General features: G+C 37.9%; 3 protein-coding genes across 3 annotated transcripts; 2 read left to right on the top strand and 1 right to left on the bottom strand.

Moving 5' to 3' along the window:
• Positions 1–4,838: 4,838 nt before the first annotated feature.
• Positions 4,839–5,771, bottom strand: LOC112468844 (zinc finger protein 512B-like; the record flags this gene model as incomplete). Its single annotated transcript, XM_025038207.1, has 2 exons — positions 4,839–5,185; positions 5,492–5,771. Coding segments are annotated over 2 exons (627 nt in total), but the record flags the coding sequence as incomplete, so codon positions are not given.
• Positions 5,772–8,470: 2,699 nt separating this feature from the next.
• LOC112468843 (SH3 domain-containing protein C23A1.17-like) lies at positions 8,471–10,844 on the top strand. The gene is made up of 4 exons (XM_025038206.1): positions 8,471–8,485; positions 8,910–9,106; positions 9,427–9,640; positions 10,347–10,844. Exons 1-4 carry the CDS (start codon positions 8,471–8,473, stop codon positions 10,842–10,844), a joined length of 924 nt encoding a protein of 307 aa, XP_024893974.1.
• Positions 10,845–11,692: 848 nt separating this feature from the next.
• On the top strand, positions 11,693–14,745 carry LOC112468854 (zinc finger and BTB domain-containing protein 24-like). Its single transcript, XM_025038225.1, has 2 exons — positions 11,693–12,291; positions 12,366–14,745. Exon 2 carries the CDS (start codon positions 12,458–12,460, stop codon positions 13,985–13,987), a length of 1,530 nt encoding a protein of 509 aa, XP_024893993.1. The 5' UTR covers positions 11,693–12,291; positions 12,366–12,457; the 3' UTR covers positions 13,988–14,745.
• The last annotated feature ends 318 nt before the right edge of the window (positions 14,746–15,063 follow it).

Below are 15,063 nucleotides of genomic sequence, written 5' to 3'. Positions count from 1 at the left end.
AGCTTTTCAAAAGAGCTTTTCAAAAAGGTTTCCTCCATATGACATTTGTATTTATCAGCTAAAAAAACGAATAAAATAATTATTTATAAGAAATCAGATGTGCAACGAAGAATTATTACCTAATGCTTTCAAGATGGTAGAAGCTTGTATCTTTAAAGAATAACATAGAAAATCTGAAATATAAATTTGTAATATCCAAAACAGACACATACACTTCAAGCAGTAGGGTGAACTCGGGTAAGATGGCCATAGTTTTTTAAAATGCAATAAACATACATTTATTTTTGTTATATTTTAACAGTGTTTGGTATATTCCTTCACTGAAGCTTAAAGTACGTAAAACTATCGAAATTAAGAAGAAAACACTTAACATAAATTTTATATTATCAAAGTATTACAACGTATGCATTGGCCATCTTATCTGACTTTTAAGGAAAAGATGGCCATAGCAGAAAAGATAACCATAGTATTTTTAAATAAATAGTGAAAAATAGAAATACAAATTATAGGTCAAATTACAATTTACATAGCTTAATTATGTGTGTAACGTTGATTACGGCAGCTTAACTATAATTTATTTAATGTTATAACAGCTTTTAGCGGACACATGAAAAACTTTGCAGGCAGTCGAAAGTAAAAATATGATATAATATTCATAATATTATTATTTCAAATAGTGTACGCACATAAACTACTGTAAATATTGATTATCTTTGAGAATGACTACAAAAATGCATTGTTTAGCCATTATTGGAGAAATTACAGCCATGGGCCATCTTTTCCGTATGGCCATCATACCCGAGTTTACCCTAGTAGGATCAGCAGTATAGGATTTCAACAAATTTTTTCTCAATAGAATTTATAAGAACAATATATGTATTATAGAACTGTGCTAATATTAAAATACACTAAAAAATCTAAACTTTTAATATTATGTAATATTTATCATTAATATCTATATTTTTATATAAATTGGAAAATAAAAAAATTATACCACATTTCTGAAAATCTTTCTATCTACTCAATTTAAATTAATCTCAATTTAAATCTCTTAAAAATTCATGAAATATTAAGCCAACACTGTCAAAGTAATGATTTGTCAAAAGAGTTTTCTAGTCCAAAATGTAACAAAGTGTAATTGTAAATTTTAAAGAATTACGCATTTACATAATTAATTTTTTAAATAACATAAAAATAATCATATCACTTAAATTAAAAATATTTTACTTCTATCAGGCACATTTTAAAAATATTAAATTTTGTTAACAATTGATTCTATAAAAATTTTAAAGGAAATAGTTTTTATAACACATATTTTTGCTTATTTATAATTTGTACAAAAACATATTATTCAAATTTTACTGAATAATGCGTCTATTATTATCTATCGATTGTGTGCGCACACAGCTCTGACGTAGCTTAGATATAGTTCAATGGGAAGTACATATCTCGCTATACATTCCTCTAGTTTTGTAACTACAAAAGGTTTAACATAACTAGATACAAAGTGTTTATCATATCGGAACTGTAAATAAAGAAATAAACACTATCAAAACAAATAATAGTCAAACATTCCTAAACAAAATGTAAGGAGTCAACTACAGTTACACATTTTAGATGGCGTGAATTAATAAAAAAAAATAAATAAATAAAAAATATATAATTTATTTTAATTTATCATTCGGCTAAAGTAAATTAAAAATATATTTAAGGAATTAACATAAAAAGAATTTAAAAATTTTAATAAAATAACCGACAAAAGACAAAAATAATTTTATTTTTAAAGATAATCTCTTTTGTACGCGGTTTCCTATTGATACCCCGAGTTCATTTTCTTCGATCGCGACGGCAATGTTTAAGTCGACTTTAAGTCAGTGTTATGGATCCACGCCTTTGGTGTCAAGTGTAACGCCTATCGAGCGCGCAAAAGGCGCCGAAGAATCAATTAAATATGAGCTTGCTATAGATACCCTATAGCACTTGCTACAAGAAACTTTTATACATTATTACTTACGTCTATCGTAGACGTAGTTACCGTAACCGAGGTCCCATTAAAATAAATTACTATATACATATAAAAGAAAACCGATGCTCGTACGTAAGACAAGAATCTAAAGATAAACCACTTCTTCTAAGGAAGTCGCAAATAAGGTTTAGTATGTTGTATGACACAACATTGCGAAGTAATATTAGCAATTAACTTGCACTTTGTGTAACACCTAACATTTAGAACAACATTAGTTCACTGATATACATATAGAAAGGAAAGAAAACAATAGTTTCGATATAAATTATTATTTTCCTATACAGTGGTAAAATTTATCAACATGCTGTATTATTATTAGAGCCATCATAAAAAAAAAGAAATTAAAACTGTCTGCGAAAAGAACAAAGTTTGATGCGTTAGGTAATATTCATTTTTGAATATTAATAATCAACGTAAGAAAAGAATAATGTTATAAGACAGTACAGTTATAAGATAATACAATTTTATTTTTTATTTTTTCACATTCTGTTCCATCTTTTAGTTTCATACCTCTATTTTTAGCTTCAAGTCGTTTGAACATTTAAACAACACGTATATAATTAACGTATATAATTAAATCACAAACTAAATAACGTCATATGTCTTTGTCTATCATAGAAATTCAGGAACTGAATCGAGAAATCAATTCTCTCAACACTGTGAATCACGTCATGCGTAAATAAATAAATTACGAAGAAATAAACTACACTCGATTATCTTATTACACTGTAAAATTCCGATCAGCGAATGCTTCTTTGCGCGACTACAAACAACCGCCAAATTTTTCGCGTGGAAAACTGAGCACCAACGTGTACGATCGCGACTAGAATCTCTCCTCGCAGAGGTGAAGCACTCGCATTCCTTATCGAAAGAGAGAAAATCCGCGTATCTACCTCGCTAAACGGATACTGAGAGCTACGATGGCAGAAAGATAGCGGTTCACCGTAACGGGGTTACGGGTTTCTTTCGGATAGCATAGTGATCTGATGGATGACATGAGCCTTTTCCCGGATGACATAGGGCGAGAACGCGTCCACGTGTTTTCTCGTTTCATTTGCGGAGTAATCGGTGTGAATGATAGTCGATAACCAGGAAACCGTCGCGTTTGTTCACACGCTGATATATCGAGATCGTGTATAGCAACCTTCTAACGCTGCCTGTTTATTTCTGTTGTAATCTACTTGCTGAACAATATGCAGTAACAGAATTAAATAATAATTTTTTCCGAGTATAAGTTATTACAAGAAAATGTAATTATTTCCTTTTTTTTTATCTTTTCTTACATTTGATGTCAATTAGAATTAATCAGTATGATTATTGAAGGCACAAATTATATCATTATTCAGGAAAGTACAGACTGGTATCTTTCAATTATTTCATTTATTAATTTACATCAAAAGGTATCTGTTAATCGATCGGAGTTGGAAATTCGCGGATTCTTCGGGAGTTAGTGAAATGTAGTTCTCGGACCTATAGACGAAAGTAGGATTATATATGCTTCTTAACACGAGCGGTGGTAGCGTACGACGCCTCGCCTAGCAATTCGCTCGTCAACAATGCATGAGAGAGCCGCTACGTGGAAAACGCGACCTTTCCCTGTCGCTTCCATCGGTACACTTTTCCGATCGTGGGAGGTAGGGACGACATTTTCCGCACCGTATCGCTCGATGCGCAAGCACAGGTAAGAGGACACGCGATGGTATATCATTGGCCGTTGAAACCTCCCTCCAACGTGATAATGAAGTTACCAGACAATGCAGTATGTCAAATTTTTCATCGTTTATGCTTTTCGCATCTTTAGGGAGATATTTTCCTACATTTTTCACTATTTTATTGAGCTCAAAGTTATTATTTTTCAGGTAATTACGCACACGTGATTACTGACACATCACGACTTATCCGTCTTTCGATTTTGATAAGCTCTGTAAAGTTAAATATACAACCTGCGTATTATATACTCATCTGTATAATTATCGTTCTGAACAAAAATTATTTGTCAAACATGTATATTTTAATTGTAATATTTATATTAATACGATTAAAAAGTAATATATATCTCTGTAGATGAATGTGATAAGTATCTCATGAGTAATTGTTTTCGTATGATTTCGTATGTTCTTATTCTGGCTTTAATGAAATCTGAAAAAAAATTACATTGTTGATATTTTAAAGTTATATTAATAAAATACTCGTATATATTAATTACAAAATATAATAAAATGTATAGTTTAATTTAATTTAACAGATCATTGATATCGTTAAAGATCAAGGACACGCCATAGCTGCACAGTTTAAACTTTTTTCTTTATAGGTATATAAATGCATAAATAAATTGGTTCTCACCTTGTAACTACCTGACGATATTATTACTGCATTAGTCATGATAAAGATTCTTACTAATAGAACAAGTTCACGCCATTCATATGGTGATAGCGGTATTATTCTCAAGGTTGCTCAGAAGACAGATTTCGGTAGAAGAATATTTATTCGACTTCTCTATTTTTACACAAAATTTGTATCGATGAGCAAAAAATAAAAGAACCCTAGCAAGGTACACGTATCCAAAAAGTATCTTAAGATATCGTTAAAAAAAGACAGGCACAAACATTTCAGTCAGGCAAGATTAATTATGAATAATCAATGAATAATTAAGTATCAAGAATAAATCTATAACAGTAATAAAGTGATTGCACTTGTATTATTATAAAAATTATAATAATATAAGGACATGTTAAGTTATGATATTAGCGAAAATACACCATCGCTACTGTATTAAAACGGAGCTCGATGAGTAGTGCGCTATGGCAGTGCGCTACCAACCGTAATGTGACTTGTAATGCGCGTGTATAGCGACCGGTACTGGGTACGGTTTCGGCACGTGCACAGGCACAGCCACGTGTACGGGTCGGTCTACATGCACGATTTTCTCGAAAGCGACAGGATACGGTTTCGGTACTGGCACCGGGACATGCACCGGCCGATCGACCGGAACGTGCACCGGCCGGTCCACGTGAACGATCTTCTCCACGGTGACGGGATACGGTTTCGGCACCGGCACTGCCACCGGCACAGCGCGATCGACGTGAATCGGCACGGGTATAGCGATCGGTACGTGCTTGGTGATCGGCACCGCTACGGGCACGGGCACAGGCACTGCCGCTGAAAGAGTACAGAGATGTTGTTCACAGACGCATCCATTAATACAATTTAAACAATTGAAATAATTTCGATCTAGTTTTATGTAACGAATAAAGTCCAAAGCCACTAAATAAAATAATATTTCTCTTCTTTATCATGTAAAGCTAAAATGCAATTTATGAGCGTTTCCTTTAGCTAAAGTACGTTTTAATATTAAGGAATTAAGTTATTTGTATCAATATACTTCAATCTCAAAATAAATTTAAAATTAATAAAGTAAAAAATCAATAAAATAAAAATAGGTAAAATCAATAAGAGTTTACTCACCAACTGGATGTCCAACGACGGGGGGTGGCGGTTCCGGTAGCGGGTGCCCAGCGCCTGGGGCTGGAATTTCATAAATCGGCGGGGGCGGTGGTGCTGACGCTGGACCGTACACATGTTCCTGATATTCAGGCAGACCATATCCCAAGCCGTCTAGACCTCTTTTCCCGTGTTTCTTCGCTTTTACGAAAGCGCTTTGTTGCTCTGAATTCTTGTCAACAATAATGGCTGCACTGCTGGCCAACACCAACATTATTACCTGTAAAAACATAACGACGAGATGTCAAGTCGACTGAATTACGTTCTTATACAGAGAAAACTCTTGGAAGGTTGATTTTAAATAAATTTATTATATGAGATGTATTTCACGGCAATTTAATTAACAATGCCAAAAACTATAAAATTTTTTCGAACTTAATGATGCTTTGGAAACTAAAAATCTGATTATATATCTATAATTACAAGTTTTAAACAAGATTTTACTCATAATTTCGTAATTTCACTTCAATTGCTTTAACGTTTTTTAATACAATATTAAATTACAATTAGTTTTTAGATCTTTTTAGATCGCACGGAGTATTAGAAACGATGCACAATCGTTTATTGCAATTCACAAACGATGCACAAATGATTCACTAAATCAACGTTTTTCATCTTTCGCCGCGGTGCATCCGAATGTAAATTACGTCGATGCGAATTACGTCAAACGCGATTGATGGCAATAAAACAAAAGCGAGAATTCGCGCTGGTACCAGGAGAAGCCTCATGATGGGTCGCTCAAGGGTCCCAGTTACCGGTCGCAACGCCGACGAAAAACTGAGTTCGCTCCGGAATCGTGACCCCCATATGTATTTATAGGGCATCAGCACCGATGTGACGCATCGCCCGAACGAAGAAGAGGAGCGATTCTATGAGCCGATATACTTTCGCTGCTATTCGAACCTGATCGATGGCCAAATGGCGGTCGCTTTTCTCTCCTAGGAGATCGGACGAAGACAAACGAGGAAGACGCGTGACGAAAAAATCCTGCAGCACATACATTAGCAGCGCAGTTAGTCGGAGGTTTATCGACGATCGTTCGGTCTACCGATCGTTAGATAGCTGCGATCGCGCCCGATACGTGATTCGACTCAATCACGCCGCGATACACGATTAGAATCGTTCCGCGCGAAATGCATTGCATCGATAATTTACATTATAAAACATACTCTAACTTTAATTAATCTATAAATCGTATTAGAACTTAACATTCTATTTACAATTTTATGCGCCGTATAATATAAAAACCATATAAAAAAGTACGCAGTAATACATTGCACGCATCAAATAATATATAAGATTATAAGTATTTTAAAATCTAACATAAATTATAGATCGTTTAAATTATCACGAAATGAATAAATGATATTAATTTACAGCAATTAAACAATTAATCAATAACGCGCTGTCGTTCGATACACAAATAAAGATGTCCGGTATACAAAACGCTGAATATAAATGTTTTTTAACAATGAATTAAGGAATTAATAATGATGTAAGTCATGTAAGTTTCCCGCGTAAGCAAGGATGAAGATATGCGGCAGCAAATGCAAATGGCGATTCCAGTTTCTTTCAGCGTTTTCCGACGTCCTCTATTCGGTCAACGAGATCGAGACGGGCGCGTTTTCCTCTTCGCTTCCGCATTAACCGCGCGTTAGACTTTCCTAACTTTCATTTTCTAAGTGTCTAATGCCGTCGCGTTCCTAATGCCGACCACGTTATGCCTGCCATTCATTATTCATCGGCGAGTTCGAACCGACGAATGCGTAACAACACGCCCAATGACACTAACGCCCAAGGTTCGCCAGCCACGTATCGCGAATTAGCGGAATGCACATACGTAGTGGTAAAGTACAACAAAGAAACGTTCCGGTAGGCACGCAGTGCGAAAGCCTCGACAGGAGAACAATATGCGTTATTACGATAAAATGAGGAGAACTTTTATTACTTGAGCTCTTCTCTCGTTTCTTTTGTAAACTTCTAAAAGCCTAGACTTTAATTCGCTTTCGCTTCTTTGTCATCTACCCTCTTGCGTATAAATATCAATAATTTATTATATTTAAACGTCTAAAATATTATTTGCCAGTCTATTGATAAAATTTGCAAGAACTTAGCACATTAATAAATGTTATCTACATCTTTTTGATCTATATCATATAAGCGAGAGAGTAATGTAGAGACCAACATGTTGTTAACTTAGAATTAGCTAATCCAGAGTACCAGTATGACTGAGAATTAGCTGTTGCAATTTTATATTCATCCATCGCTCATGCAGACAGTATTAAACGGCACGCGAAATTCTTAAGCGTTTTCCTTTTCACCGTACGTGTGCGGAAGTGCGTTTCCAGGCATAATTAAATAGGTATAGGGATGTAGGTAAGTGGTACAGGTGCTACGAATCGTCGAACGTAATTACGGTGTCAATATTACGAGCACGAGCTCGCAATCAAGTGGGAAACTAGTGTCGTTCTTGGCAGAAGACACATGTGAACTTGTAATATTCAATAATATTCAACACTGCTTAACAATAGTTTTACATCTTAAATAAGTATCCGATATGCTACCTAAATCTGCACGAATTAAATTTTGATTCAGTAATTTAATCAATTTAATATTAATTATTTAATTAATCTGTCAAATATATTGATTGAATATTAAGTAATAGTTATCATATTTTATGGTTGTGATATTCTTTATAATGTATACGTTTACTATAGAAGTTATTTTGAAATGTCACTACAAACTAGATTCATCAGCAACCAACTTTCATCACCGGAAGCTCGGGATATCGATCAACAAGGGTGAATTTCCGATTTGATCGTAAATGGGAACTTGTCCTGCTTCTCGATCTGGACCCGTCAAGTCGTCACTGGTACGATTCGCAAATATAAAAGGCTTCCGTTGTTACAGTCTTACGAACAGTTCGTCCGCGACAAGAGAGCAATGTCGAAGATCTTTGTAAGTAGCTGCATTTTGTCATTTAAGTAGCGTAAATCGAGATTAAAGTTTATAAATATAGAATATCTAGATCATATCTTCCTGAAACGATTAATCTTCTTTTCTAACACTAAAACTCCTAACTATTTTTATTAAATTCACATATGGAGGGGTAAAAATCAGAGTGGTGTAGGTCAAATTTTTTTAAATATTTTCTCGTGTGCATAGATGCAATTTATATATTGTACAGATTTATATATTGTACAGATTGCATCTATGCACACGAGAAAATATTTAAAAAAATTTGACTTACACCATTCTGGTTTTTACCCCTCTATATAATCTTTCACATATAACGTTAATTTATGTCTTGAATAATTAAAGATCTCTCTCTAACAATAAGATATTAGTTTTTTAATTTCATTACTTTGATTCGGTATTTTAGCTGTTCCTGACATTGTTATACACCTGCGCATTCGCGTCGGTGCTGAAAGATGCGAAGCAGCAAAAACGAGGTATCATCGGTAACGACGGGTGGATTGGTCTATCGGGGAGCTCTTATGGACACGGACAACCGTGGTCAATCGATCCCATCCCCTTGAGTTCGGGACTCAAACTTCCCGAAATCAATCTGCATGCAGGGTAAAAATAATCATAAAAATCTAAATACACTTATATATTAAAAATAATCAAGTTGATAAATAATTTAAAATAATTTAGAATAAATCTCTAAATTGTATAGGCGTTTTGCAAGTGTTTTAACATTATATAATAACTTTCACTAAATAAAATACTAACTGAACGAAAAATCACACGAATATTATGGAGTGTTTATAAATATTTTTCAGAGGATTATTTTTTTCCTCGCAAATTATTACCCTTCTGATTTTCTTTTTTTTGTATTTGATATATTTCCTAAAAATCATAGAATAATAACAATGTTATATTTATATTTCGTGCAGGCTGCATCTGGCAGATGCAACTTATGGTAGAGGTGGCGTCGTCCTGACACCCGGAATTCTAAAAACCCTCCCGGTGTACATAACGAAGCACTTGGTGGTGGAGAAGCCGGTGCCAGTCCCGCAGCCAGTGATCATAGAGAAACCGTATCACGTGCCGGTGCCGATCGAGAAAATCATTCACAAACCGGTCCCCGTCCCGGTACCGGTACCTCAGGTAGCGTCTCCGTCAACTTTACTTTCATATCGACGTGTGAAGTCTATTAACGATGATCACTCTTCCTTTCGCAGCAAAAAATTCGTGGAAATTTCGTAACATTTAGTTTGTGTTGATAAGCGAATATTGAGCTAATGTTCTGAACATGTAAAGTCGACTTGCGTCATGGACATCATCTTCATTCGCATCTCTAAAGCTTATTTTCAGAGAAGCCTTGCATTCTCAATTATAATAGAATCGAAACTACAAAATGACCTGGTACTTAAAAAAAAATCACTTCTAAATCTCATTATAATTATAACCGGAGCTCTGATGTTCTTTCCATTGAAACACAGTCATTTGCAATTTCACATACTCTTCTTTTTTAAATCTAAAAACAGATGCCTGATTTTTTTTCTTCATAAATAGTCACTTGGAATGATTTTTACTCCCCAATTTAAAGTCATTGTTATTAATTACATATTTTTTATTCTTCTATAATTTATTAAAGTAATTGAGGACAATATATATATAAAATTACTCATTTTTTTAAAAAGTAAGGAGAAACAAAAAAATATTTAATAAACGAAAGAAGCTCATTAAAATTACCGTAACGTGAGTTTCATTTTCTCATTATTAGAGGGGGGGGGATGTAAAAATCAGACGCTCGTTTAATCGTTTTCGCGGTTCAAGTCGCAATTAACCGAAACGTCTTTCCATTACGCAGGCGGTGCCGATTCCCGTGGAGCGTCCGGTGCCGATCCCGGTGAAGGAGCCGATCGCGGTGCCCGTGCAGCAGCCGTATCCGGTTCCCGTGCGGCATCCAGTGCCCGTGCCGGTACCGGTGCCCGTCCCGGTTCCAGTGCACTCCTTGCCCAGCTTGCCCTTGCCGCCCTCGGCTCTCCAGGTCCAGGGACTCCAGGCGCTCCCGCTGATCCCGCTCGGCGGCCCTGCTGGCGCCATCTACGCGCGCGACTACGCATACGCACCCGATCACCTTTATCCCGTTCACTCGCCGTCGGCCACCCTGCACTTGGACACCGGCATCGCCCCTCTCGCCCCCCTCGCCCATGGTTTCGGTCATGGGCTTGGTCACGTGCTGGCGCACGGTTACGGCCACGGTTACGACCACCACGATGCCCATGCTCATATTGCCCATGCCGACATTGCCGACCATCTTGCCCACGGCCACGATCACAAAAAGAGGAAGACCGACAAGAACTGAACTTGACTGAACTCGAGCCGAAAGGGCGGAGGGTCGTCAAAAATGTATAGAAAAGGAATATATAGAAAAGGACGTTCGACGACGCCGTTTATATGTACATATTTTTAAGGGAAATTTCAGTCGAATAAAAGAAAGGATTCCGATTTACTTATCCGGCGATTAGATTTTTCAGGATTCTCATTAGGATTATTAATTATATCAAAAGCTTATTGTGGGGGAGGGTTTCTTGTGCTTTACGCAAAGTTGCAGACAATACGAAAGTGGAAAAATCCAGAAATTAACTGATTTTGTGGGAACTCGAGAAAGCTGAAAGACTATATAGATGCTTCTCGTATTTTTCTTTTCATAATTCTTGACACAATTCTTTTCTTTCTCACGCATCTCATCCGTCGGCGAAAGGTAGATTGTGCGCTTTCGCGTTTACGCTAAAGGCTAAAATATAGCTGAGACAAGTATTGCCCAAGTAGATTTTTGTATGTATAGAAAATCACTTTGTTAGTGTAATTTCAAAACCATAACAACGTTAATCAACCGCATGTGTGCATTGTAAATTAACAATTTAATATCAAACTTTTAGATTGCCCAGGCAATGTAAATCTTTGAAAGACACTGTATATGAAGCAAAGAAAGATAGAGAAAAAGAGAAGGGAAGAGAGAAAGAGAGAGAGAGAGGGAGAGAAGGAGAGAGAGAGAGAGAGGGAGAGAAGGAGAGAGAGAAAGAGAGAGAGAGAGAGGAAAAAGATACTTTCTCGTCAAAAAGACCCAACATCGTTTCTACTTGACACAGCTGAAAAAAGTATCACGATTTTATCTTGCAATCTACAATTGTGACAAACGAGCATTAAAACGAATAGGTAGAAATTGAAAAAAGTCTTGCAAAGTCATTAACTTCCTCCTCCCTTCCCATCAAACAGGAAGTTCGTTTAAAACAAAATAGGCGAATATCCGGGGTTCATCGGTCCGGGTGTGTTGTCCGAGGGAAGGAGAAGGCAAAGAGATCCCACACACGTTCTTTCTTTCCTTCCTTACTTTCTTTCTTTCGCATCGATTCGCGGCGCGAGCCGTCGACGTCGACGGCCCGTTATCGAGCCCTTTCTACTTCGATCGAAAGCGGAACGCGGTGGACGGGTAAGCGACAAGCGACGCTACACGGCATGGCGAACGAGATCGTTCGGTCTCTCTCTCTCACATCCGTCTCGAGGAACAGCTGATCCTGCGTTATCGAGGGAGAGAGAAACGCCAGGGTACGTGGTACCCCCTTAAATACGAGCCACGGAAACGTCGGCCACGCCGGGCGGTTACCGCGGCTTCCTCGCGCCGCTCTGGGACCTGGGACGGCGGACGGCCATGCGTCCGGAGGCATCCGGAGCCCGGAAAAATCAATGCAACGTGACAGCGCGTAGTGAAGCCCTCCCGTCGACTATACGACCGACCGCAACCGCGACACGTGAGTACGCGCGCCAGGTATTCGCGGAATCGGCGAGATATCTCGCATGTTTTCTCACATTCGGCTGTTAACAGGGCACGCCGAGGTCTCAGGTTATGTCACGACGTCTGGCGTGGTGTAAACACGCGTATCCCCGTATCGCCCTGATCGTGTAAACGCAGCGTCGATGAGGCGGCGCAACCAGAAGACTGACAGGATGCTGAAGCTGGACGAGATCGAGGGCGAGAACGTGCCCAAGAAGACGAGGAAGACCGCGGAGGAGAAGAAGAGCAAGGGCCACAGGAAGAGCAAGCATGCCAGTGGCAGTGGACGTAAGTTGCGAAGTAGCGTGGAAGCTGTTCCGCACAAAGTGGAGCCCCCGGAAGAGGAAACGCCGATGGATTTGCTCTACCTCACGAAGGATCCCTCTGGCGTGTCCTGCAAGATCGAGCCTTCCGTCTCCAACGAGGACAATTACATCCCAATGCCCCCGTTGAGGACCCTCGAGGACGCGGGAGTCAGAATGGAGGAGCTGTTTGAGCAGAGCATGCATAAAATCTCCAAGAATCAAAAGAACGGCAGGTGGAAGCATAGCTACAACAAGATGGTATACTTGCGGAAATGCGCGGCTAACAGCGATCAGTCGACGCAGGACGAAACCAGCCAAAGCACGTCCTCCGAGGAGCACGAGCGTATCCCCAAGATCATCTTGGAGGACATCGTGTACGACAACTCAGCAAAGATCAAAAGAGACAAGAAGTGGACGAAAAAGGTGAATCCCCTATCCCTGCACTACACGGATAAGAAGAGACCCTATCTCAAGTGTCCCGCATGCGGTGCGACATTCTTCAGCCCGAACACCTATCAGAGGCACCTGCTCTCTCACCTGCACGCGACGGCGGATAACGGTTACATGTGTAATTTTTGTAATTACTGCAACGCCGAGCCCGGAATGTTATTTGCTCACTTGACCAAGCATCAAAACCAATGTGAATCCTGCAACGAGAGCCTGCTGCGCAAGGACAACTATGAGAAGCATTATCAGTGCTCGACCAGCTTGCTGGAGTACGGCCTGAAGCGCGATCATCACGGAATGTTCGCCTGCGCGGTCTGCGAGTTGGTATTCGATCTCCTGGCACAGCTGGAAAGGCACTGGTTCAAGCACACCTGTAAGAAACAAAAGTCGTATCAGTGCAACGAGTGTAGCGGTATCTACGAGAACCTGGAGACCCTGAAGAATCACATATGCCTCAAGTGCCCTATTTGCGGCGAGGTCTACGAGAATCTCCACCGATTGAAGATACACACAATGTGGACGAAGCACAACCTGAAGTGTCCGATCTGTTCCTACGAGTTTATTCTCTCCATGGATCACGAGAAACACATGGCCCTACACAGAAAGGTTTATCAGCCCATGAAATCGTCGTCCAATGATTACATGCATTGTTTGCGCGCGGCCGACGGTAAGACATTTCAATGTAATCTATGCGACAAAATATTTTACGCCTTATCCGCTCTTCGCACTCATCTCACGGAGGAGCACAGCGTGGGGAATGTAAAAGTGGAAGAGGAGGAGATTATGGAAGACGACGGTTACGAACTGAAGGGGGACGCTATCGATATCGTTGTAGTTCCTGACTTTAAAGACTCGGACATCTACTACGACAACGAAATCGATCCTTTGAAACAAGAAACCGATCTCTACGATCCGTCATAAAGACAAAAAAAATATCGTTTGAGTTTCTTAAGTCGTGAAAATGAAAGCAACAAACTTTTCTTATGAACGGTCGTTAGCTTTTACTGTTAATCCTCTCGAGCATTCTCGTAATAGTGATACTAAAGTTGAGCTCTCAAATAAAACTGATACAGTTGTAAGTGCCGTTTATATAGATGTAATTTATGCGCTATTTTTAAAAATGTGTATCGTTTGCTTCAGGATTTTTATATCAATTTATACCACAGAACGTTAATTTTACACAGAACACGTTACATTCTTCTTCTGTCTTTTTCTGTTAAGTAAAATATATCGATGATAATTAAACACATATATTAGCGATCCAAAAGTAGATAAGGAGGGAAATAGGTACAGAACATATAGTCGTGAAACGATCGAAATAGCAGGTATTTTCTGATGAACTTAACAAATTCGACCGCCTGCGCTACTCTGTACTGATGTACGGAAAATTATATTGTACTTGAAATTATTCAAAAAAAAAAAAAAAAAATATTAACATTGACCGATGAGAAATAGCAGATATATATCTTAGGTAAAATATGTCATATTTCATCAGTCCAAATATTTTTGCATTTGGATAATTTCACGTACAGTACGGGTTTTAATATGCACTAGCGCAGAGCAGTACAATCGAATTCTCTACAAGCTATCGTCAAAAAATTTAGGAACACATTCAGATAAACAATTGGTAATAATAGCGATTTTGTTATCCTGATTCGTTTTATAGAAACTTTGAAAAACTGCAATAATTGTGGAGCTTAACTGATTTTACGATTTTTCTTTGATCAACAATTTGCTGTTTGTTAGCATGTTAAAGAAACTTTGTGCAGTATTTGATTATTATATGTTGATTTATATACTATCATTTATATATCATGTGCAGTAGTTATTAACAGATTTGTTCAGCGTATGAAAATAAAGTTTGAACCTTGGAAATTCGAAAAGTTTTTCCATGATGTTCTATTGCCAACGTTTTACGGTTCCAAAAAATAAGAATTTTTTTATTATTTGATGTACGAAGTGCAATGTGACATATTTAATTTTAATAATAATTTATA

Source organism: Temnothorax curvispinosus, unplaced genomic scaffold (assembly GCF_003070985.1).
Source record: "Temnothorax curvispinosus isolate PA1 unplaced genomic scaffold, ASM307098v1 QBEX01002158.1, whole genome shotgun sequence".
Classification (NCBI taxonomy): Eukaryota; Metazoa; Arthropoda; class Insecta; order Hymenoptera; family Formicidae; genus Temnothorax; species Temnothorax curvispinosus.
Note: the sequence above shows the minus strand (reverse complement) of the source record. Positions and strands in the feature narration are given on the sequence as shown.

Bases quoted from the DNA above. Each gene is read 5' to 3' on its own strand.
- LOC112468843 (XM_025038206.1), top strand. The intron at 9,107-9,426 runs GTAAAAATAATC...TATTTCGTGCAG, and splicing joins GAAATCAATCTGCATGCAGG to GCTGCATCTGGCAGATGCAA. The intron at 9,641-10,346 runs GTAGCGTCTCCG...TCCATTACGCAG, and splicing joins TCCCGGTACCGGTACCTCAG to GCGGTGCCGATTCCCGTGGA.
- LOC112468854 (XM_025038225.1), top strand. From the start codon at position 12,458: ATGAGGCGGCGCAACCAGAAGACTGACAGGATGCTGAAGCTGGACGAG.